The sequence below is a fragment of the Oncorhynchus clarkii genome, chromosome 17, assembly GCF_045791955.1.
Source record: "Oncorhynchus clarkii lewisi isolate Uvic-CL-2024 chromosome 17, UVic_Ocla_1.0, whole genome shotgun sequence".
In the NCBI taxonomy this organism is placed as follows: Eukaryota; Metazoa; Chordata; class Actinopteri; order Salmoniformes; family Salmonidae; genus Oncorhynchus; species Oncorhynchus clarkii.
Genome location: NC_092163.1, coordinates 78,977,903 through 79,005,219, shown reverse-complemented (window position 1 = coordinate 79,005,219; position 27,317 = coordinate 78,977,903). Strand labels below are relative to the sequence as shown.

The window sequence follows — 27,317 nt, the reverse complement described above, 5'->3', positions numbered from 1 at the left end:
GGTAGGCCTTGAAATACATCCACAGCTACACCTCCAATTGACTCAAATGATGTCAATTAGCCTATCAGAAGCTTCTAAAGCCATGACATCATTTTCTGGATTTTTCCAAGCTGTTTAAAGGCACAGTCAACTTAGTGTATGTAAACTTCTGACCCACTGGAATTGTGATACAGTGAATTATAAGTGAAATAATCTGTAAACAATTGTTGGAAAAATTATTTGTGTCATGCACAAAGTAGATGTCCTAACCGACTTGCCAAAACAATTTGTTGTTAACAATAATTGTGTGGAGTGGTTAAAAAAAAATAGTTTTAATGAATCCAACCTAAGTGTATGTAACCTTCCGACTTAAACTGCAGACAGACAGTGTGTGTGTGTGTGTGTGTGTGTGTGTGTGTGTGTGTGTGTGTGTGTGTGAGACAGTATAACAGCTACTCGTGCCCCTCAGGGTACCTCTATAAATTTCTCAATAGATTCCTCCAACAGCAGGGTCTGTTTAATAGCTTTTTGATTAGATTCCTCTTACTCTTTATTACCAGTGGCTCTGGCTGATCCAGGGTTACCCAGTAACAGGCATATCGAGGAACTGCGGTATAATGTAGCCTGAAGAGTCTCTCTTGTAGTGAAGTTGTGTTGTTAGGTATCAAGGCAACCCATGAACAACTCAACAAGACATTCTCTTACACGTTGGTATGTGTTCCAAGATAGAGGAAATCATACTGTAATGGTATCTGTTCCTAGATAGAGGACATCATACTGTAATGGTATCTGGTACCTGTTCCTAGATAGAGGACATCATATTGTAATGGTATCTGGTACCTGTTCCTAGATAGAGGACATCATACTGTAATGGTATGTGTTCCAAGATAGAGGACATCATACAGTGATGGTACCTGTTCCTAGATAGAGGACATCATACTGTAATGGTATCTGTTCCTAGATAGAGGACATCATATTGTAATGGTATGTGTTCCAAGATAGAGGACATCATACTGTAATGGTACCTGTTCCTAGATAGAGGACATCATACTGTAATGGTATCTGTTCCTAGATAGATGACATCATACTGTAATGGTATCTGGTATCTGTTCCTAGATAGAGGACATCATACTGTAATGGTATCTGGTATCTGTTCCTAGATAGAGGACATCATACTGTAATGGTATGTGTTCCTAGATAGAGGACATCATCCTGTAATGGTATCTGTTCCTAGATAGAGGACATCATACTGTAATGGTATCTGGTATCTGTTCCTAGATAGAGGACATCATCCTGTAATGGTATCTGTTCCTAGATAGATGACATCATACTGTAATGGTATCTGGTGTCTGTTCCTAGATAGAGGACATCATACTGTAATGGTATCTGGTATCTGTTCCTAGATAGAGGACATCATACTGTAATGGTATCTGTTCCTAGAGAGAGGACATCATACTGTAATGATATCTGTTCCTAGAGAGAGGACATCATACTGTAATGGTATCTGTTCCTAGAGAGAGGACATCATACTGTAATGGTACCTGTTCCTAGAGAGAGGACATCATACTGTAATGGTATCTGTTCCTAGATAGAGGACATCATACTGTAATGGTATCTGTTCCTAGAGAGAGGACATCATACTGTAATGGTATCTGTTCCTAGAGAGAGGACATCATACTGTAATGGTATCTGTTCCTACATAGAGGACATCATACTGTAATGGTACCTGATATCTGTTCCTAGATAGAGGACATCATACTGTAATGGTATCTGTTCCTAGATAGATGACATCATACTGTAATGGTACCTGGTATCTGTTCCTAGATAGAGGACATCATACTGTAATGGTACCTGTTCCTAGATAGAGGACATCATACTGTAATGGTAACTGGTACCTGTTCCTAGATAGAGGACATCATACTGTAATGGTATCTGTTCCTAGATAGAGGACATCATACTGTAATGGTACATGGTATCTGTTCTTAGATAGAGGATATCATACTGTAATGGTACCTGGAATCTGTTCTTAGATAGAGGACATCATACTGTAACGGTATCTGTTCCTAGATAGAGGACATCATACTGTAATGGTACCTGGTATCTGTTCTTAGATAGAGGACATCATACTGTAATGGTATCTGTTCCTAGATAGAGGACATCATACTGTAATGGTACCTGTTCCCAGATAGAGGACATCATACTGTAATGGTATCTGTTCCTAGATAGAGGACATCATACTGCAATGGTACCTAGTATCTGTTCCTAGATAGAGGACATCATACTGTAATGGTACCTGTTCCTAGATAGAGGACATCATACTGTAATGGTATCTGTTCCTAGATAGAGGACATCATACTGTAATGGTACCTGTTCCTAGATAGAGGACATCATACTGTAATGGTATCTGGTACCTATTCCTAGATAGAGGACATCATACTGTAATGGTATCTAGTATCTGTTCCTAGATAGATGACATTTTACTGTAATGGTATCTGTTCCTAGATAGAGGACATCATACTGTAATGGTATCTGTTCCTAGATAGAGGACATCATACTGTAATGGTATCTGGTACCTGTTCCTAGATAGAGGAGATCATACTGTAATGGTATCTGTTCCTAGATAGAGGACATCATACTGTAATGGTACCTAATATCTGTTACTAGATAGAGGACATCATACTGTAATGGTACCTGGTATCTGTTCCTAGATAGAAGACATCATATTGTAATGGTACCTGGTATCTGTTCCTAGATAGAGGACATCATACAGTGATGGTACCTGTTCCTAGATAGAGGACATCATACTGTAATGGTACCTGTTCCTAGATAGAGGACATCATACTGTAATGGTATCTAGTATCTGTTCTTAGATAGATGACATCATACTGTAATGGTATCTGTTCCTAGATAGAGGACATCATACTGTAATGGTATGTGTTCCTAGATAGAGGACATCATACTGTAATGGTATCTGGTACCTGTTCCTAGATAGAGGAGATCATACTGTAATGGTATCTGTTCCTAGATAGAGGACATCATACTGTAATGGTACCTGGTATCTGTTCCTAGACAGAGGACATCATACTGTAATGGTACCTGGTATCTGTTCCTAGATAGAGGGCATCATACAGTGATGGTATGTGTTCCAAGATAGAGGACATCATACTGTAATGGTACCTGTTCCTAGATAGAGGACATCATACTGTAATGGTATCTGTTCCTAGATAGATGACATCATACTGTAATGGTATCTGGTATCTGTTCCTAGATAGAGGACATCATACTGTAATGGTATCTGGTATCTGTTCCTAGATAGAGGACATCATACTGTAATGGTATGTGTTCCTAGATAGAGGACATCATCCTGTAATGGTATCTGTTCCTAGATAGATGACATCATACTGTAATGGTATCTGGTATCTGTTCCTAGATAGAGGACATCATACTGTAATGGTATCTGGTATCTGTTCCTAGATAGAGGACATCATCCTGTAATGGTATCTGTTCCTAGATAGATGACATCATACTGTAATGGTATCTGGTATCTGTTCCTAGATAGAGGACATCATACTGTAATGGTATCTGGTATCTGTTCCTAGATAGAGGACATCATACTGTAATGGTATCTGCTCCTAGAGAGAGGACATCATACTGTAATGATATCTGTTCCTAGAGAGAGGACATCATACTGTAATGGTATCTGTTCCTAGAGAGAGGACATCATACTGTAATGGTACCTGTTCCTAGAGAGAGGACATCATACTGTAATGGTATCTGTTCCTAGATAGAGGACATCATACTGTAATGGTATCTGTTCCTAGAGAGAGGACATCATACTGTAATGGTATCTGTTCCTAGAGAGAGGACATCATACTGTAATGGTATCTGTTCCTAGATAGAGGACATCATACTGTAATGGTACCTGATATCTGTTCCTAGATAGAGGACATCATCCTGTAATGGTATCTGTTCCTAGATAGAGGACATCATACTGTAATGGTATCTGGTATCTGTTCCTAGATAGAGGACATCATCCTGTAATGGTATCTGTTCCTAGATAGATGACATCATACTGTAATGGTATCTGGTATCTGTTCCTAGATAGAGGACATCATACTGTAATGGTATCTGGTATCTGTTCCTAGATAGAGGACATCATACTGTAATGGTATCTGCTCCTAGAGAGAGGACATCATACTGTAATGATATCTGTTCCTAGAGAGAGGACATCATACTGTAATGGTATCTGTTCCTAGAGAGAGGACATCATACTGTAATGGTATCTGTTCCTAGAGAGAGGACATCATACTGTAATGGTATCTGTTCCTAGATAGAGGACATCATACTGTAATGGTACCTGATATCTGTTCCTAGATAGAGGACATCATACTGTAATGGTATCTGTTCCTAGATAGATGACATCATACTGTAATGGTACCTGGTATCTGTTCCTAGATAGAGGACATCATACTGTAATGGTACCTGTTCCTAGATAGAGGACATCATACTGTAATGGTAACTGGTACCTGTTCCTAGATAGAGGACATCATACTGTAATGGTATCTGTTCCTAGATAGAGGACATCATACTGTAATGGTACATGGTATCTGTTCTTAGATAGAGGACATCATACTGTAATGGTACCTGGAATCTGTTCTTAGATAGAGGACATCATACTGTAACGGTATCTGTTCCTAGATAGAGGACATCATACTGTAATGGTACCTGGTATCTGTTCTTAGATAGAGGACATCATACTGTAATGATACCTGGTATCTGTTCTTAGATAGAGGACATCATACTGTAATGGTATCTGTTCCTAGATAGAGGACATCATACTGTAATGGTACCTGTTCCCAGATAGAGGACATCATACTGTAATGGTATCTGGTACCTGTTCCTAGATAGAGGAGATCATACTGTAATGGTATCTGTTCCTAGATAGAGGACATCATACTGCAATGGTACCTAGTATCTGTTCCTAGATAGAGGACATCATACTGTAATGGTACCTGTTCCTAGATAGAGGACATCATACTGTAATGGTATCTGTTCCTAGATAGAGGACATCATACTGTAATGGTACCTGTTCCTAGATAGAGGACATCATACTGTAATGGTATCTGGTACCTATTCCTAGATAGAGGACATCATACTGTAATGGTATCTAGTATCTGTTCCTAGATAGATGACATTTTACTGTAATGGTATCTGTTCCTAGATAGAGGACATCATACTGTAATGGTATATGTTCCTAGATAGAGGACATCATACTGTAATGGTATCTGGTACCTGTTCCTAGATAGAGGAGATCATACTGTAATGGTATCTGTTCCTAGATAGAGGACATCATACTGTAATGGTACCAAATATCTGTTACTAGATAGAGGACATCATACTGTAATGGTACCTGGTATCTGTTCCTAGATAGAAGACATCATATTGTAATGGTACCTGGTATCTGTTCCTAGATAGAGGACATCATACAGTGATGGTACCTGTTCCTAGATAGAGGACATCATACTGTAATGGTACCTGTTCCTAGATAGAGGACATCATACTGTAATGGTATCTAGTATCTGTTCTTAGATAGATGACATCATACTGTAATGGTATCTGTTCCTAGATAGAGGACATCATACTGTAATGGTATGTGTTCCTAGATAGAGGACATCATACTGTAATGGTATCTGGTACCTGTTCCTAGATAATGGAGATCATACTGTAATGGTATCTGTTCCTAGATAGAGGACATCATACTGTAATGGTACCTGGTATCTGTTCCTAGACAGAGGACATCATACTGTAATGGTACCTGGTATCTGTTCCTAGATAGAGGGCATCATACAGTGATGGTACCTGTTCCTAGATAGAGGACATCATACTGTAATGGTACCTGTTCCTAGATAGAGGACATCATACTGTAATGGTATCTGGTATCTGTTCCTAGATAGAGGACATCATACTGTAATGGTATCTGTTCCTAGATAGAGGACATCATACTGTAATGGTACCTGGTATCTGTTCCTAGATAGAGGACATCATACTGTAATGGTACCTGGTATCTGTTCCTAGATAGAAGACATCATACTGTAATGGTACCTGGTATCTGTTCCTAGATAGAGGACATCATACAGTGATGGTACCTGTTCCTAGATAGAGGACATCATACTGTAATGGTACCTGTTCCTAGATAGAGGACATCATACTGTAATGGTATCTGGTATCTGTTCCTAGATAGAGGACATCATACTGTAATGGTATCTGTTCCTAGATAGAGGACATCATACTGTAATTGTACCTGGTATCTGTTCCTAGATAGAGGACATCATACTGTAGTGGTATCTGTTCCTAGATAGAGGACATCATACTGTAATGGTACCTGTTCCTAGATAGAGGACATCATACTGTAAAGGTACCTGTTCCCAGATAGAGCACATCATACTGTAATGGTATCTGGTACCTGTTCCTAGATAGAGGAGATCATACTGTAATGGTATCTGTTCCTAGATAGAGGACATCATACTGCAATGGTACCTAGTATCTGTTCCTAGATAGAGGACATCATACTGTAATGGTATCTGTTCCTAGATAGAGGACATCATACTGTAATGGTACCTGTTCCTAGATAGAGGACATCATACTGTAATGGTATCTGGTACCTATTCCTAGATAGAGGACATCATACTGTAATGGTATCTAGTATCTGTTCCTAGATAGATGACATTTTACTGTAATGGTATCTGTTCCTAGATAGAGGACATCATACTGTAATGGTATCTGTTCCTAGATAGAGGACATCATACTGTAATGGTATCTGGTACCTGTTCCTAGATAGAGGAGATCATACTGTAATGGTATCTGTTCCTAGATAGAGGACATCATACTGTAATGGTACCTAATATCTGTTACTAGATAGAGGACATCATACTGTAATGGTACCTGGTATCTGTTCCTAGATAGAAGACATCATATTGTAATGGTACCTGGTATCTGTTCCTAGATAGAGGACATCATACAGTGATGGTACCTGTTCCTAGATAGAGGACATCATACTGTAATGGTACCTGTTCCTAGATAGAGGACATCATACTGTAATGGTATCTAGTATCTGTTCTTAGATAGATGACATCATACTGTAATGGTATCTGTTCCTAGATAGAGGACATCATACTGTAATGGTATGTGTTCCTAGATAGAGGACATCATACTGTAATGGTATCTGGTACCTGTTCCTAGATAGAGGAGATCATACTGTAATGGTATCTGTTCCTAGATAGAGGACATCATACTGTAATGGTACCTGGTATCTGTTCCTAGACAGAGGACATCATACTGTAATGGTACCTGGTATCTGTTCCTAGATAGAGGGCATCATACAGTGATGGTATGTGTTCCAAGATAGAGGACATCATACTGTAATGGTACCTGTTCCTAGATAGAGGACATCATACTGTAATGGTATCTGTTCCTAGATAGATGACATCATACTGTAATGGTATCTGGTATCTGTTCCTAGATAGAGGACACCATACTGTAATGGTATCTGGTATATGTTCCTAGATAGAGGACATCATACTGTAATGGTATGTGTTCCTAGATAGAGGACATCATCCTGTAATGGTATCTGTTCCTAGATAGAGGACATCATACTGTAATGGTATCTGGTATCTGTTCCTAGATAGAGGACATCATCCTGTAATGGTATCTGTTCCTAGATAGAGGACATCATACTGCAATGGTACCTAGTATCTGTTCCTAGATAGAGGACATCATACTGTAATGGTACCTGTTCCTAGATAGAGGACATCATACTGTAATGGTATCTGTTCCTAGATAGAGGACATCATACTGTAATGGTACCTGTTCCTAGATAGAGGACATCATACTGTAATGGTATCTGGTACCTATTCCTAGATAGAGGACATCATACTGTAATGGTATCTAGTATCTGTTCCTAGATAGATGACATTTTACTGTAATGGTATCTGTTCCTAGATAGAGGACATCATACTGTAATGGTATCTGTTCCTAGATAGAGGACATCATACTGTAATGGTATCTGGTACCTGTTCCTAGATAGAGGAGATCATACTGTAATGGTATCTGTTCCTAGATAGAGGACATCATACTGTAATGGTACCAAATATCTGTTACTAGATAGAGGACATCATACTGTAATGGTACCTGGTATCTGTTCCTAGATAGAAGACATAATATTGTAATGGTACCTGGTATCTGTTCCTAGATAGAGGACATCATACAGTGATGGTACCTGTTCCTAGATAGAGGACATCATACTGTAATGGTACCTGTTCCTAGATAGAGGACATCATACTGTAATGGTATCTAGTATCTGTTCTTAGATAGATGACATCATACTGTAATGGTATCTGTTCCTAGATAGAGGACATCATACTGTAATGGTATGTGTTCCTAGATAGAGGACATCATACTGTAATGGCATCTGGTACCTGTTCCTAGATAGAGGAGATCATACTGTAATGGTATCTGTTCCTAGATAGAGGACATCATACTGTAATGGTACCTGGTATCTGTTCCTAGACAGAGGACATCATACTGTAATGGTACCTGGTATCTGTTCCTAGATAGAGGGCATCATACAGTGATGGTACCTGTTCCTAGATAGAGGACATCATACTGTAATGGTACCTGTTCCTAGATAGAGGACATCATACTGTAATGGTATCTGGTATCTGTTCCTAGATAGAGGACATCATACTGTAATGGTATCTGTTCCTAGATAGAGGACATCATACTGTAATGGTACCTGGTATCTGTTCCTAGATAGAGGACATCATACTGTAATGGTACCTGGTATCTGTTCCTAGATAGAAGACATCATACTGTAATGGTACCTGGTATCTGTTCCTAGATAGAGGACATCATACAGTGATGGTACCTGTTCCTAGATAGAGGACATCATACTGTAATGGTACCTGTTCCTAGATAGAGGACATCATACTGTAATGGTATCTGGTATCTGTTCCTAGATAGAGGACATCATACTGTAATGGTATCTGTTCCTAGATAGAGGACATCATACTGTAATGGTACCTGGTATCTGTTCCTAGATAGAGGACATCATACTGTAGTGGTATCTGTTCCTAGATAGAGGACATCATACTGTAATGGTACCTGTTCCTAGATAGAGGACATCATACTGTAATGGTATCTAGTATCTGTTCCTAGATAGATGACATCATACTGTAATGGTATCTGTTCCTAGATAGAGGACATCATACTGTAATGGTATGTGTTCCTAGATAGAGGACATCATACTGTAATGGTATCTGTTCCTAGATAGAGGACATCATACTCTAATGGTACCTGGTATCTGTTCCTAGATAGAGGACATCATACTGTAATGGTACCTGGTATCTGTTCCTAGATAGAGGACATCATACTGTAATGGTATTTGTTCCTAGATAGAGGACATCATACTGTAATGGTACCTGTTCCTAGATAGAGGACATCATACTGTAATGGTATCTGTTCCTAGATAGAGGACATCATACTGTAATGGTATCTGTTCCTAGATATAGGACATCATACTGTAATGGTATCTGTTCCTAGATAGAGGACATCATACTGTAATGGTATCTGGTACCTATTCCTAGATAGAGGACATCATACTGTAATGGTAACTGGTACCTGTTCCTAGATAGAGGACATCATACTGTAATGGTATTTGTTCCTAGATAGAGGACATCATACTGTAATGGTACCTGTTCCTAGATAGAGGACATCATACTGTAATGGTAACTGTTACCTGTTCCTAGATGGAGGACATCATACTGTCCATCCTCGGCATCCACTCTTTCCACTACCACACTGCGTAGGGTGTAGGGCACGTTTACTGCCCTGCGTAGGGTGTAGGGCACGTTTACTACCCTGCGTATGGTGTAGGGCACGTTTACTACCCTGCGTAGGGTGTAGGACACGTTTACTACCCTGCGTAGGGTGTAGGGCACGTTTACTACCCTGCGTAGGGTGTAGGGCACGTTTACTACCCTGCGTAGGGTGTAGGGCACGTTTACTACCCTGCGTAGGGGGCAGGGCACATTGACTCACTCTATTACCGATAGCTGTATATACTATAATTATTACATTATCTTACTGATAGATATAGATATATACTATAATTATTACATTATCTTACTGATAGATATAGATATATACTATAATTATTACATTATATTACTGATAGATATAGATATATACTATAATTATTACATTATCTTACTGATAGCTGTATACACTATAATTATTACATTATATTACTGATATATATATATATAGACTATAATTATTACATAATCTTACTGATAGCTGAATATACTATAATTATTGCATGATCTTACTGATATATTATACTATAATTATTACATTATATTGCAGATAGCTGTATATACTATAATTATTACATTATCGTACTGATATCTGCATATACTATAATTATTGCATTATCTTACTGCTATATATATATATATATATATATATATATATATATATATATATATATATATATACTATAATTATTACATTATATTATAGATAGCTGCATATACTTTAATTATTATATTATCTTACTGATAACTGTATATACTATAATTATTACATTATCGTACTGATATCTGCATATACTATAATTATTGCATTATCTTACTGATATGTGTATATATACTATATATACTATAATTATTGCATTATCTTACTGATAGCTGTATATACTATAATTACGACATTAACTTACTGATAGCCTCATACTATATACTATTCGGTTTACTCTCTTACCTGTGCCCAGGTGTAGTACATCATACTGTCCATCCGCAGCGTCCACCCTATCCACCACTAACTTTCTCAGGGTGTAGGATACGTTGACCAGGGTAAAGACCGGGCGGCGGGTGACCGGTAGGATGGGTTCCCACATCAGATGATGACCCCTCATGAAACTCACTACGTCATCAGGGAAGTCACGGGTAGACTTGTGGAGGGGGTCGTAGGTCACACTGGGACACTGGGGAGGAGGATATACAGAACACATCAAGTTGTTATTTTATTTAGACCATGTGATATAATTTATTAAAGGGGCAAATTGCAGTTTCTACATCCATTTTTTAAAACTTCGTAGTTAATGATACACTAAAAATATGTGGACATCCCTTCAAATTAGTGGATTCCGCTATTTCAGCAACACCCATATACCCACCTATACAGGTAGTATAGAAATTTGACCACACAGCCGTGTAATCTCCATAGACAAACATTATCATTGGTTCGCCAAACTACCTTTAACTTCCGTCATACTGGATGTAGAGACATACAAAATGGATCCTTGAGTTCATCTGACTCTGGGGAAGAAGATAAATGGACCGGGTATGGTAGTAGGTGACAAGTGCACCGGTTTGTGTCAAGAACTGCAACGCTGCTGGGTTTTTCCCGTGTGTATCAAGAATGGTCCCCCCCCCCCCCCCCGCCCAAAGGACATCCAGCAAACTCAACACAACTGTGGGAAGCATTGGAGTCAACATGGGCCAGTATCCCTGTGGAAAGCGTTCCTAATGTTTTGTTCACTCAGTCTACGTATATTAAAACACAGAAAAATATAGTTTTTGACAGCATTGGGTCTTTAAGTTATCAGAGATTATGTAATTTCCCACCTATCATACTGAAAGCATTATAGTGATGTAGAGAGTGTAGGGCTTAGTGCTGGATATGACAAGCGTGAGTACCATTGTGGAAGTATGGGCAGCAGGTAGCCTAGTGGTTAGAGCATTGGGCCAGTAACCAGCAGGTAGCCTAGTGGTCAGAGTGTTGGGCCAGTAACCAGCAGGGAGCCTAGTGGTCAGAGTGTTGGGCCAGTAACCAGCAGGTAGCCTAGTGGTCAGAGCGTTGGGCCAGTAACCAGCAGGTAGCCTAGTGGTCAGAGTGTTGGGCCAGTAACCAGCAGGTAGACTAGTGGTCAGAGTGTTGGGCCAGTAACCAGCAGGGAGCCTAGTGGTCAGAGTGTGGGGCCAGTAACCAGCAGGGAGCCTAGTGGTCAGAGTGTTGGGCCAGTAACCAGCAGGTAGACTAGTGGTCAGAGTGTTGGGCCAGTAACCAGCAGGTAGCCTAGTGGTCAGAGCGTTGGGCCAGTAACCAGCAGGTAGCCTAGTGGTTAGAGTGTTGGACCAGTAACCAGCAGGTAGCCTAGTGGTTAGAGTGTTGGGCCAGTAACCAGCAGGTAGCCTGGTGGTTAGAGTGTTGGGCCAGAAACCAGCAGGTAGCCTAGTGGTCAGAGCAGGTAGCCTAGTGGTTAGAGCAGGTAGCCTAGTGGTTAGAGCGTTGGGCCAGTAACCAGCAGGTAGACTAGTGGTCAGAGTGTTGGGCCAGTAACCAGCAGGTAGCCTAGTGGTCAGAGTGTTGGGCCAGTAACCAGCAGGTAGCCTAGTGGTCAGAGTGTTGGGCCAGTAACCAGCAGGTAGACTAGTGGTCAGAGTGTTGGGCCAGTAACCAGCAGGTAGCCTAGTGGTCAGAGTGTTGGGCCAGTAACCAGCAGGTAGCCTAGTGGTCAGAGTGTTGGGCCAGTAACCAGCAGGTAGACTAGTGGTCAGAGTGTTGGGCCAGTAACCAGCAGGTAGCCTAGTGGTCAGAGTGTTGGGCCAGTAACCAGCAGGTAGACTAGTGGTCAGAGTGTTGGGCCAGTAACCAGCAGGTAGACTAGTGGTTAGAGTGTTGGGCCAGTAACCAGCAGGTAGACTAGTGGTTAGAGTGTTGGGCCAGTAACCAGCAGGTAGACTAGTGGTTAGAGTGTTGGGACAGTAACCAGCAGGTAGACTAGTGGTCAGAGTGTTGGGCCAGTAACCAGCAGGTAGACTAGTGGTTAGAGTGTTGGGCCAGTAACCAGCAGGTAGACTAGTGGTTAGAGTGTTGGGCCAGTCACCAGCAGGTAGCCTAGTGGTTAGAGTGTTGGGCCAGTCACCAGCAGGTAGCCTAGTGGTCAGAGTGTTGGGCCAGTAACCAGCAGGTAGACTAGTGGTCAGAGTGTTGGGCCAGTAACCAGCAGGTAGCCTAGTAGTTAGAGGGTTGGACCAGTAACCAGCAGGTAGCCTACTGGTCAGAGCGTTGGACCAGTAACCAGCAGGTAGCCTAGTGGTTAGAGCGTTGGGCCAGTAACCAGCAGGTAGCCTAGTGGTCAGAGTGTTGGACTAGTAACCAGCGGGTAGCCTAGTGGTTAGAGTGTTGGACTAGTAACTAGCAGGTAGGCTAGTGGTTAGAGCGTTGGGCCAGTAACCAGCGGGTAGCCTAGTGGTTAGAGTGTTGGACTAGTAACTAGCAGGTAGGCTAGTGGTTAGAGCGTTGGGCCAGTAACCAGCAGGTAGCCTAGTGGTTAGAGTGTTGGACTAGTAACTAGCAGGTAGGCTAGTGGTTAGAGCGTTGGGCCAGTAACCAGCAGGTAGCCTAGTGGTCAGAGTGTTGGGCCAGTAACCAGCAGGTAGCCTAGTGGTCAGAGTGTTGGGCCAGTAACCAGCAGGTAGACTAGTGGTTAGAGTGTTGGGCCAGTAACCAGCAGGTAGCCTAGTGGTCAGAGTGTTGGGCCAGTAACCAGCAGGTAGCCTAGTGGTCAGAGTGTTGGGCCAGTAACCAGCAGGTAGACTAGTGGTCAGAGTGTTGGGCCAGTAACCAGCAGGTAGACTAGTGGTCAGAGTGTTGGGCCAGTAACCAGCAGGTAGCCTAGTAGTTAGAGGGTTGGACCAGTAACCAGCAGGTAGCCTAGTGGTCAGAGCGTTGGACCAGTAACCAGCAGGTAGCCTAGTGGTTAGAGCGTTGGGCCAGTAACCAGCAGGTAGCCTAGTGGTCAGAGCGTTGGACTAGTAACCAGCAGGTAGCCTAGTGGTTAGAGTGTTGGACTAGTAACTAGCAGGTAGGCTAGTGGTTAGAGTGTTGGGCCAGTAACCAGCAGGTAGCCTAGTGGTTAGAGCGTTGGGCCAGTAACCAGCAGGTAGCCTAGTGGTCAGAGTGTTGGACTAGTAACCAGCGGGTAGCCTAGTGGTTAGAGTGTTGGACTAGTAACTAGCAGGTAGGCTAGTGGTTAGAGCGTTGGGCCAGTAACCAGCGGGTAGCCTAGTGGTTAGAGTGTTGGACTAGTAACTAGCAGGTAGGCTAGTGGTTAGAGCGTTGGGCCAGTAACCAGCAGGTAGCCTAGTGGTTAGAGTGTTGGACTAGTAACTAGCAGGTAGGCTAGTGGTTAGAGCGTTGGGCCAGTAACCAGCAGGTAGCCTAGTGGTCAGAGTGTTGGGCCAGTAACCAGCAGGTAGCCTAGTGGTCAGAGCGTTGGGCCAGTAACCAGCAGGTAGACTAGTGGTTAGAGTGTTGGGCCAGTAACCAGCAGGTAGCCTAGTGGTCAGAGTGTTGGGCCAGTAACCAGCAGGTAGCCTAGTGGTCAGAGTGTTGGGCCAGTAACCAGCAGGTAGACTAGTGGTCAGAGTGTTGGGCCAGTAACCAGCAGGTAGACTAGTGGTCAGAGTGTTGGGCCAGTAACCAGCAGGTAGCCTAGTAGTTAGAGGGTTGGACCAGTAACCAGCAGGTAGCCTAGTGGTCAGAGCGTTGGACCAGTAACCAGCAGGTAGCCTAGTGGTTAGAGCGTTGGGCCAGTAACCAGCAGGTAGCCTAGTGGTCAGAGTGTTGGACTAGTAACCAGCAGGTAGCCTAGTGGTTAGAGTGTTGGACTAGTAACTAGCAGGTAGGCTAGTGGTTAGAGCGTTGGGCCAGTAACCAGCGGGTAGCCTAGTGGTTAGAGTGTTGGACTAGTAACTAGCAGGTAGGCTAGTGGTTAGAGCGTTGGGCCAGTAACCAGCAGGTAGCCTAGTGGTTAGAGTGTTGGACTAGTAACTAGCAGGTAGGCTAGTGGTTAGAGCGTTGGGCCAGTAACCAGCAGGTAGCCTAGTGGTTAGAGTGTTGGACTAGTAACTAGCAGGTAGCCTAGTGGTTAGAGGGTTGGACCAGTAACCAGCAGGTAGCCTAGTGGTCAGAGCGTTGGACCAGTAACCAGCAGGTAGCCTAGTGGTTAGAGCGTTGGGCCAGTAACCAGCAGGTAGCCTAGTGGTCAGAGTGTTGGACTAGTAACCAGCAGGTAGCCTAGTGGTTAGAGCGTTGGACTAGTAACTAGCAGGTAGGCTAGTGGTTAGAGCGTTGGGCCAGTAACCAGCAGGTAGCCTAGTGGTTAGAGTGTTGGACTAGTAACTAGCAGGTAGACTAGTGGTTAGAGCGTTGGGCCAGTAACCAGCGGGTAGCCTAGTGGTTAGAGTGTTGGACTAGTAACTAGCAGGTAGGCTAGTGGTTAGAGCGTTGGGCCAGTAACCAGCAGGTAGCCTAGTGGTTAGAGTGTTGGACTAGTAACTAGCAGGTAGGCTAGTGGTTAGAGCGTTGGGCCAGTAACCAGCAGGTAGCCTAGTGGTTAGAGTGTTGGACTAGTAACTAGCAGGTAGCCTAGTGGTTAGAGCGTTGGGCCAGTAACTGAAAGGTTGCTGGATTGCATCCCTGAGCTGACAAGGTAAAAATCAGTTGTTCTACCCCTGAACAAGGCAGTTAACCCACTGTTCCTAGGCCGTCATTGTAAATCATTTGTTCTTAACTGACTTGCATAGTTAAATAAATAAAAAATGCTGTGTTTAAACATGGCAAAAGCACCTCCATTGGCCTATGTTTATCTCCTTTTAAATGTGGCTGCTTTACTCTATATCTCTGTGGGCTGTTCAGTGACTCTAATCAGGGGTTGTAACTAAACCTGACGATGTGATGCTGTTCAGTGACTCTAATCAGGGGTTTTAACTAAACCTGACGATGTGATGCTGTTCAGTGACTCTAATCAGGGGTTTTAACTAAACCAGACGATGTGATGCTGTTCAGTGACTCTAATCAGGGGTTTTAACTAAACCAGACGATGTGTTGCTGTTCAGTGACTCTAATCAGGGGTTTTAACTAAACCTGACGATGTGATGCTGTTCAGTGACTCTAATCAGGGGTTTTAACTAAACCTGACGATGTGATGCTGTTCAGTGACTCTAATCAGGGGTTTTAACTAAACCAGCATGCCACTTCAGACAGAGCACTAAAACATAGTAAACATTCCCCTGAAGTCTTTGGCTGACAAGGTACAGCTTTCCCAGGAGAACTCCTAGCCGAGGTGTTACGACAACCAGCCAGCAGTTAGCTCCCAACAGCTCTATACTCTTATTTTAATCAACACATGTTGTCTGTCTGACTGCCTGCCTGGCTAGCAATCTGTCTGTCTGTCAGTCTGACTGCCTGCCTGCCTGTCTGTCTGTCTGTCTGTCTGACTGCCTGCCTGGCTAGCAATCTGTCTGTTTATCTTTTTTTAATAAATACTGTACATAAGCTGTTAACATGTTTTATTCAAAACAACTTAGGTGTATACATGTTTGGTGACACCAGTGAGAATCAGATCCATGATCCTGCTGTTGCAAACGCCATACTCTCTGCCTGTCTGTCTGTCTTTCTGTCTGTCTTTCTGTCTGTTTGACACTGCTCCCCTATCTACAGTGCCTTGCGAAAGTATTCGGCCCCCTTGAACTTTGCGACCTTTTGCCACATTTCAGGCTTCAAACATAAAGATATAAAACTGTATTTTTTTTGTGAAGAATCAACAACAAGTGGGACACAATCATGAAGTGGAACAAGATTTATTGGATATTTCAAACTTTTTTAACAAATCAAAAACTGAAAAATTGGGCGTGCAAAATGATTCAGCCCCTTTACTTTCAGTGCAGCAAACTCTCTCCAGAAGTTCAGTGAGGATCTCTGAATGATCCAATGTTGACCTAAATGACTAATGATGATAAATACAATCCACCTGTGTGTAATCAAGTCTCCGTATAAATGCACCTGCACTGTGATAGTCTCAGAGGTCCGTTAAAAGCGCAGAGAGCATCATGAAGAACAAGGAACACACCAGGCAGGTCCGAGATACTGTTGTGAAGAAGTTTAAAGCCGGATTTGGATACAAAAAGATTTCCCAAGCTTTAAACATCCCAAGGAGCACTGTGCAAGCGATAATATTGAAATGGAAGGAGTATCAGACCACTGCAAATCTATCAAGACCTGGCCGTCCCTCTAAACTTTCAGCTCATACAAGGAGAAGACTGATCAGAGATGCAGCCAAGAGGCCCATGATCACTCTGGATGAACTGCAGAGATCTACAGCTGAGGTGGGAGACTCTGTCCATAGGACAACAATCAGTCGTATATTGCACAAATCTGGCCTTTATGGAAGAGTGGCAAGAAGAAAGCCATTTCTTAAAGATATCCATAAAAAGTGTTGTTTAAAGTTTGCCACAAGCCACCTGGGAGACACACCAAACATGTGGAAGAAGGTGCTCTGGTCAGATGAAACCAAAATTGAACTTTTTGGCAACAATGCAAAACGTTATGTTTGGCGTAAAAGCAACACAGCTGAACACACCATCCCCACTGTCAAACATGGTGGTGGCAGCATCATGGTTTGGGCCTGCTTTTCTTCAGCAGGGACAGGGAAGATGGTTAAAATTGATGGGAAGATGGATGGAGCCAATTACAGGACCATTCTGGAAGAAAACCTGATGGAGTCTGCAAAAGACCTGAGACTGGGACGGAGATTTGTCTTCCAACAAGACAATGATCCAAAACATAAAGCAAAATCTACAATGGAATGGTTCAATAATAAACATATCCAGGTGTTAGAATGGCCAAGTCAAAGTCCAGACCTGAATCCAATCGAGAATCTGTGGAAAGAACTGAAAACTGCTGTTCACAAATGCTCTCCATCCAACCTCACTGAGCTCGAGCTGTTTTGCAAGGAGGAATGGGAAAAATGTTCAGTCTCTTGATGTGCAAAACTGATAGAGACATACATAAATGACTAATGATGATAAATACAATCCACCTGTGTGTAATCAAGTCTCCGTATAAATGCACCTGCACTGTGATAGTCTCAGAGGTCCGTTAAAAGCGCAGAGAGCATCATGAAGAACAAGGAACACACCAGGCAGGTCCGAGATACTGTTGTGAAGAAGTTTAAAGCCGGATTTGGATACAAAAAGATTTCCCAAGCTTTAAACATCCCAAGGAGCACTGTGCAAGCGATAATATTGAAATGGAAGGAGTATCAGACCACTGCAAATCTACCAAGACCTGGCCGTCCCACTTGTTGTTGATTCTTCACAAAAAAATACAGTTTTATATCTTTATGTTTGAAGCCTGAAATGTGGCCAAAGGTCGCAAAGTTCAAGGGGGCCGAATACTTTCGCAAGGCACTGTATCTATTCGTCCGTCTGTCTGTCTGTCTGTCACTTCCTTAAACAAACCCTCAGACAGTCCCTACTGAGAACTCACAGTGCCAGGTCGTGGATATGGGATCCTCCCCTTGTACTCCACCCAGCGGTAGTCGGGCCCTTCCTTGTGGGCGAATGGACCGTTGAAGGCTGCCCTGATAGAGGCCATGGAGTAGACACACACTGCTGACCCTCTGAATACAGAACTAAGGGAGAGAAGAGAGAGGGGGGGAGGAGAAGAGACAGAGAGGAGAGAGGAGGGTGGAGAAGAGAGAGAGGGGGAGGGAAGAGAGAGAGTAGAGAGGAAGGAGAGGAGGTGGAGAAGAGACAGAGAGGAGGGTGGAGAAGAGACAGAGAGGAGAGAGGAGGGTGGGGAAGAGACAGAGAGGAGAGAGGAGGGTGGAGTAGAGAGACAGAGAGGAGGGTGGAGAAGAGACAGAGAGGAGGGTGGAGAAGAGACAGAGAGGAGGGTGGAGAAGAGACAGAGAGGAGGGTGGAGAAGAGACAGAGAGGAGGGTGGAGAAGAGACAGAGAGGAGAGAGGAGGGTGGAGTAGAGAGACAGAGAGGAGGGTGGAGAAGAGACAGAGAGGAGGGTGGAGAAGAGACAGAGAGGAGGGTGGAGAAGAGACAGAGAGGAGAGAGGAGGGTGGAGTAGAGAGAGAGAGAGGAGGGTGGAGAAGAGACACAGAGGAGAGAGGAGGGTGGAGTAGAGAGAGAGAGGAGGGTGGATAAGAGACAGAGAGGAGAGAGGAGGGTGGAGAAGAGAGGAGAGAGGAGGGTGGAGAAGAGACAGAAAGGAGAGAGGAGGGTGGAGTAGAGAGAGACAGGAGAGAGGAGAGAGGAGGGTGGAGAATAGACAGAGAGGAGAGAGGAGGGTGGAGTAGAGAGAGAGAGAGGAGGGTGGAGAAGAGACAGAGAGGAGAGAGGAGAGAGGAGGGTGGAGAAGAGAGGAGAGAGGAGGGTGGAGAATAGACAGAGAGGAGAGAGGAGAGAGGAGAAGAGACAGAGAGGAGAGAGGAGGGTGGAGAAGAGACAGAGAGGAGAGAGGAGGGTGGAGAATAGACAGAGAGGAGAGAGGAGAGAGGAGAAGAGACAGAGAGGAGAGAGGAGGGTGGATAAGAGACAGAGAGGAGAGAGGAGGGTGGAGAATAGACAGAGAGGAGGGTGGAGTAGAGAGAGAGAGGAGAGAGGAGGGTGGAGAAGAGACAGAGAGGAGGGTGGAGTAGAGAGAGAGAGGAGAGAGGAGGGTGGAGAAGAAAGAGAGAGGAGGGTGGAGGGTGGAGAAGAGAAGTGAGTGTTAACGTGGATCCGGTGGATTACAATATCACAACCAGCCGGGCCTCTACAACCCTGACCCCTGACCCCTGTATAATCCCTGACCCCTGGGGGTCACTGCAGCACTGGGAACGCCTGTGCACATACTGGTGGTGGGAGTGTACATGTGTAGGAAGAGGAAAACATCCCTTTTAACATCCTCTTAACTTTCTATTGTCTTTTCTGGTGTTTCTCACCGAGAAGATGAAAAGCTGGTTCTGAGTGTACTTTTCTACTCAGACCAAATATTCAGTTATCGAATCATTTAACACATTTGTCTAATTCAACCATGCTCTGTAATTTTGAATCATAATCTCGTCGTGTTTTTGTTGGGTTTAAAAGCCCAAACTCACCTGGAGGTGGAGAACACTCCATAGATGATGGGGTTCTGGGAGTCTTTGGTCTCCAGCATGAAGACGTCCTCTGAAACACACACACAGTGGGGAAACAGAAATCATTGAAACGGAGATCGTCGAAACCGAGATCGTCGAAGCGGAGATCGTCGAAACGGAGATCGTCGAAACTGAGATCATTGAAACAGAGATCATGGAAACAGAGATCATTGAAAAAACTAAGATCTTATTAGGAAAACATAACGACGTATACTCCTTTCAAGGTTATGGTACCAGTAGGCATGGCTAATTATACTGAAATGTTGGCAATCAAAATTAGAAAGTGAAACCGTGCAGCCTAACAGAGTGCACTCATTTGTTGGTACATTAAACATCAACTCAGCCGGGCAGTGTGTAAATTAAAAACATACCTAGCTCGTCAAATTGTGTGTCCAGTCCAGCTGGTCCTGGTACAGAACACACCAGACGGGCCTTGAGGAACGTACTCCAACGGTTAATCAGACTCCTCTTCCCTCCGACGTCATTCTAACGGGACACACAGAGGAGATCGGACATGAAACCAACATCTACATCACATTCAATTAGGTGCTTTTAGTCTCACTAACATCAGTCAAATCAGTCACTGTAGGCTCTGCTGTTACTGTAGGATCTGCTGTTACTGCAGGATCTGCTGTTAATGTAGGATCTATTACTGTAGGATCTGCTGTTACTGTAGGATCTGCTGTTACTGTAGGATCTGCTGTTAATGTAGGATCTGCTGTTACTGTAGGATCTGCTGTTACTGTAGTATCTGCTGTTAATGTAGGATCTGCTGTTACTGTAGGATCTGCTGTTACTGTAGAATCTATTACTGTTGGATCTGCTGTTACTGTAGGATCTGCTGTTAATGTAGGATCTATTACTGTAGGATCTGCTATTACTGTAGGATCTGCTGTTACTGTAGGATCTTCTGTTACTGTAGGATATATTACTGTAGGATCTGCTGTTACTGTAGAATCTATTACTGTAGGCTCTGCTGTTACTGTACTATATTACTGTAGGATCTACTGTTACTGTAGGATCTGCTGTTACTGTAGGATCTATTACTGTAGGATATATTACAGTAGGATCTATTACAGTAGGATCTGCTTTTACTGTAGGATCTGCTGTTACTGTAGGATCTATTACTGTAGGATCTATTACAGTAGGATCTGCTGTTACTGTAGGATCTGCTGTTACTGTAGAATCTATTACTGTAGGATCTGCTGTTACTATAGGATCTATTACTGTAGGATCTATTACTGTGGGATCTATTACTGTAGGATCTGCTGTTACTGTAGGATCTATTACTGTAGGCTCTGCTGTTACTGTAGGATCTGCTGTTACTGTAGGATCTATTACTGTAGGATCTGCTGTTACTGTAGAATCTGTTACTGTAGTATCTATTACTGTAGGATCTGCTGTTACTGTAGGATCTATTACTGTAGGATCTGCTGTTACTGTAGAATCTGTTACTGTAGGATCTATTACTGTACGCTCTGCTGTTACTGTAGGATATATAACTGTCGGATCTGCTGTTACTGTAGGATCTATTACTGTGGGATCTATTACTGTAGGATATATTACTGTAGGATCTGCTGTCACAGTAGGATCTATTACTGTAGGATCTGCTGTTACTGTAGGATCTATTACTGTAGGATCTATTACTGTAGGATCTATAACTGTAGGATCTATTACTGTAGGATCTATAACTGTAGGATCTATTACTGTAGGATCTATAACTGTAGGATCTATTACTGTAGGATCTATAACTGTAGGATCTATTACTGTAGGATCTATAACTGTAGGATCTATTACTGTAGGATCTATAACTGTAGGATCTATTACTGTAGGATCTATAACTGTAGGATCTATTACTGTAGGATCTATAACTGTAGGATCTATTACTGTAGGATCTATTACTATAGGATCTATTACTGTAGGATCTATTACTGTAGGATCTATTACTGTAGGATCTATTACTGTATGATCTGCTGTTACTATAGGATCTCTAACTTTAGGATCTATTACTGTAGGATCTTCTGTTAAGCCCTTTGTGATAATATTGTAGTGAATTCGGGTGGTAGCCCCAACCATTACGCCAAGAGGTCTGAAAACTCTTGATGAGGTCGCTAGGTGTTAGGACAAATTCCCTATGGTATTCTGTATATCTGTTCTCCATATCCGGGATATGTACAGTAGTCCCAACAGGGACTTAAACCTGCGACTGTGAAGCCAACACCTTCACTGTTACGACAAGAGGTCTGAAACCTCAAGGTGAGGTGGTTAGGTGTTGGGCTAAAGTTGCTACAGTATCTGTCCTCCATATGGTCATATCATCCCCCTCACCTTGCAGACGCGTGCCACTCTGTTGTAAACCCTCTTGTCCCACTGGCTGGACTCTACAGCTGTCTCCTTGAAGAAGATATAGACTTTGTCATCGTCCACACTGTGTGTGTCTGGTATAGAGAAGGAACCCACAAACTCTGGCTCTGCGTGGACGGAAACAAATTATATCACGATGAGGACGTAAACTTCTACTCATTAGCTCACTGCAGTCTTGGAGGTTTGTTTTCTCAGTGCGTATGTAGTGCTGGTTGCTGCTGTAGACAGAGGTACGGACTATAGCTGTCTCACCATTGAGCCAGTGGTCCTGGTATGCCTCTGTGCGTATATAGTGTTGTTTGCTGCTGTGCACAGAGGTACGGAATATAGCTGTGTTGGTGCCCATGAAATCCACGGATGTCCCAGCATACAAATCTCCATCTAGAGGTGAGATAGGGAAGGGGTTGACGTAAGAAAACACAAATACATAAACTCATTAAAAAAAAAACGTCCTCTCACTGTCAACTGCGTTTTATTTTCAGCAAACTTAACATGTGTAAATATTTGTATGAACATAACAAGATTTAACAACTGAGACATAAACTGAACAAGTTCCACAGACATGTGACTAACAGAAATTGAATAATGTGTCCCTGAACATAGGGGGGGCGGGGTCAAAATCAAAAGTAACAGTCAGTATCTGGTGTGGCCACCAGCTGCATTAAGTACTGCAGTGCATCTCCTCCTCATGGACTGCACCAGATTTGCCAGTTCTTGCTGTGAGATGTTACCCCACTCTTCCACCAAGGCACCAGCAAGTTCCCGGACATTTCTGGGGGGAATGGCCCTAGCCCTCACCCTCCGATCCAACAGGTCCCAGACGTGCTCAATGGGATTGAGATCTGGGCTCTTCGCTGATCATGGCAGAACACTGACATTTCTGTCTTGCAGGAAATCACGCACAGAACGAGCAGTATGGCTGGTGGCATTGTCATGCTGGAGGGTCATGTCAGGATGAGCCTGCAGGAAGCAATATATCCTGCGTGAATCCGACCATCACCCCTGGTGAGACAAAACCGCGACTCATCAGTGAGGGGCACTTTTTGTCAGTCCTGTCTGGTCCAACGACGGTGGGTTTGTGCCCATAGGCAACGTTGTTGCCGGTGATGTCTGGTGAGGACCTGCCTTACAACAGGCCTACAAGCCCTCAGTCCAGCCTCTCTCAGCCTATTGTGGACAGTCTGAGCACTGATGGAGGGATTGTGCATTCCAAGTGTCACTCGGCATTTGTTGTTGCCATCCTGTACCTGTCCGCAGGTGTGATGTTCGGATGTACCGATCCTGTGCAGGTGCTGTTAAACGTGGTCTGCCACTGTGAGGACGATCAGCTGTCCGTCCTGTCTCCCTGTAGCTCTGTCTTAGGCGTCTCACATTACGGACATTGCAATTTATTGCCCTGGCTACATCTGCAGTCCTCATGCCTCCTTGCAGCATTCCTAAGGCACGTTCACGCAGATGAGCATGGACCCTGGGCATCTTTCTTTTGGTGTTTTTCAGAGTCAGTAGAAAGGCCTCTTTAGTGTCCTAAGTTTTCATAACTGTGACCTTAATTTCCTACCGTCTGCAAGCTGTTAGTATCTTAACGACCGTTGTTCCACAGGTGCATGTTCATTAATTGTTTATGGGTCATTGAACAAGCATGGGAAACAGTGTTTAAACCCTTTACAATGAAGAGCTGTGAAGTTATTTGGATTTTTACGAAATATCTTTGAAAGACAGGGGCCTGAAAAAGGGACATTTCTTTTTTGCTCAGTTTATCTCTGTTACATCTTTATAATGTCTTTTTCATAACTGAAGTAAATGGCTGAACACAGCGATCAGTCTGCTTCTCGAGGCTAAGAGTAATTAGGGTTGGTTTCATTATTTCTGAAACTATTACCTCAGCACTCAGTGTGCAGTTATATCCTAACGCAACAGACAAACATGTTCAAAATATATTGTTATGAAATATATTGTCTGTCATATATTTATGATAGTGTATTGTTTATATACTGGTAAATATATGGACTGTGTGAGTATAGAATTCAGCTGACGGATCTTGCATCACCATCCTAGAAAAGCACAGACTGTATTTATGAACCATATGTTTTATGTACTGAGGTCCGCTGGGATTCACGTCCACTTCAAAACTACGTGATGACAACTAAATCATGTTGTTCACTCGTTCCCTTCCTTGTTCCCTTCCTGGTTCCCTTCCTGGTCACACTATTTCTGAAGAGTCTCATAATTGTTCTCGAGACTGGTAGGGTGGGTTTGATTCCTGCAACATGTATACCGAATATACCCTTACAACAAACAAAAAAAAAACATGAAAAAAATCACGTGGGAAAAAAAACACATGTACGAAAAACGGTGGTTGTCGGACACGTGTATGAACAAATCACATGAAGAAAAAAAAGAAATCACGTGAAAGAAAAATAAGAAACATCTGTCACATGACTCAGACACGTGATATTTGACATTTGACGCGTGATATTCTAAGTTTCACGCTTTAGTAAACGGGCAGGACTAGAACCTGGGTTTCTGACGTCTTGACCAAGAGGGTCAACACTGGTGACCATTAGACCAAGAGGGTCAACACTGGTGACCATTAGACCAAGAGGGTCAACACTGGTGACCATTAGACCAAGAGGGTCAACACTGGTGACCATTAGACCAAGAGGGTCAACACTGGTGACCATTAGACCAAGAGGGTCAACACTGGTGACCATTAGACCAAGAGGGTCAACACTGGTGACCATTAGACCAAGAGGGCCAACACTGGTGACCATTAGACCAAGAGGGTCAACACTGGTGACCATTAGACCAAGAGGGTCAACACTGATTTCAATGTCAGAATATTGACTGTTCAAAATAGGTCTGTCAAATGTTTTAAAAAGTGTTGTCGATATAATCTCAGGATATGTTGTGAGTAATCGTGAATAATCGCAGATTAAGAATTTTATGAAGTTGAGCTGAAATTGATTTTGTCCAAAGTAACAGTGAGAAAAACATCTGGTAAATTGATAAACTCACTTTCTTTAACTTCAACATCAACTTGTTTTGGCATTGCTTTGTTGTTTTTAGATGTATAGATGATGTATAGATGATGTATAGATGATGTGTAGATGATGTGTAGATGATGTATAGATGATGTATAGATGATGTATAGATGATGTGTAGATGATGTGTAGATGACGTGTAGATGACGTATAGATGATGTATAGATGATGTGTAGATGATGTGTAGATGACGTATAGATGATGTATAGATGATGTATAGATGATGTATAGATGATGTATAGTTGATGTATAGATGATGTATAGATGATGTATAGATGATGTATAGATGATGTGTAGATGATGTATAGATGATGTGTAGATGATGTATAGATGATGTATAGATGATGTGTAGATGATGTATAGATGATGTATAGATGATGTGTAGATGATGTATAGATGATGTATAGATGATGTGTAGATGATGTATAGATGATGTATAGATGATGTATAGATGATGTATAGATGATGTATAGATGATGTGTAGATGATGTATAGATGATGTATAGATGATGTATAAATTATGTATAGATGATGTATAGATGATGTGTAGATGATGTATAGATGATGTATAGATGATGTATAGATGATGTATAAATGATGTATAGATGATGTATAAATTATGTATAGATGATGTATAGATGTATAAATTATGTATAGATGATGTATAGATGATGTATAGATGATGTGTAGATGATGTATAGATGATGTGTAGATGATGTGTAGATGATGTATAGATGATGTATAGATGATGTATAGATGATGTATAGATGATGCATAGATGATGTATAGATGATGTATAGATGATGTATAGATGATGTGTAGATGATGTATAGATGATGTATAGATGATGTATAGATGATGTATAGATGATGTGTAGATGATGTATAGATGATGTATAGATGATGTGTAGATGATGTATAGATGATGTATAGATGATGTGTAGATGATGTATAGATGATGTATAGATGATGTATAGATGATGTATAGATGATGTGTAGATGATGTATAGAGGATGTATAGATGATGTATAGATGATGTATAGATGATGTGTAGATGATGTATAGATGATGTGTAGATGATGTATAGATGATGTATAGATGATGTGTAGATGATGTATAGATGATGTATAGATGATGTATAGATGATGTATAGATGATGTATAAATGATGTATAGATGATGTATAAATTATGTATAGATGATGTATAGATGTATAAATTATGTATAGATGATGTATAGATGATGTATAGATGATGTGTAGATGATGTATAGATGATGTGTAGATGATGTATAGATGATGTATAGATGATGTATAGATGATGTATAGATGATGTATAGATGATGTGTAGATGATGTATAGATGATGTATAAATGATGTATAGATGATGTATAAATTATGTATAGATGATGTATAGATGTATAAATTATGTATAGATGATGTATAGATGATGTATAGATGATGTGTAGATGATGTATAGATGATGTATAGATGATGTGTAGATGATGTATAGATGATGTGTAGATGATGTATAGATGATGTATAGATGATGTATAGATGATGTATAGATGATGTGTAGATGTATAGATGACGTATAGATGACGTATAGATGATGTATAGATGATGTATAGATGATGTATAGATTATTTATAGATGATGTATAGATGATGTATAGATGATGTGTAGATGATGTATAGATGATGTATAGATGATGTGTTGATGATGTATAGATGATGTATAGATGATGTGTAGATGATGTATAGATGATGTATAGATGATGTATAGATGATGTATAGATGATTTATAGATGATGTATAGACGATGTATAGATAATGTATAGATGATGTATAGATGATGTATAGTTGACCCTCTAGATTTAGAACATTTCACGGACCAAC

General features: G+C 42.0%; 1 protein-coding gene across 1 annotated transcript in view; it reads right to left on the bottom strand.

The window, feature by feature from the left end:
- Positions 1–27,317, bottom strand: part of LOC139371456 (semaphorin-3D-like) — a 122,644-nt gene that overhangs the window by 16,811 nt on the left and 78,516 nt on the right. Inside the window, exons 7-12 of the mRNA XM_071111880.1 lie at positions 22,635–22,763; positions 22,347–22,489; positions 20,390–20,504; positions 19,980–20,049; positions 18,373–18,517; positions 10,798–11,020 (exon numbers count right to left, since the gene is read on the bottom strand). Of these exons, the coding sequence (XP_070967981.1) occupies positions 10,798–11,020; positions 18,373–18,517; positions 19,980–20,049; positions 20,390–20,504; positions 22,347–22,489; positions 22,635–22,763 (825 nt within the window). The remainder of the gene's footprint in view (positions 1–10,797; positions 11,021–18,372; positions 18,518–19,979; positions 20,050–20,389; positions 20,505–22,346; positions 22,490–22,634; positions 22,764–27,317) is intronic.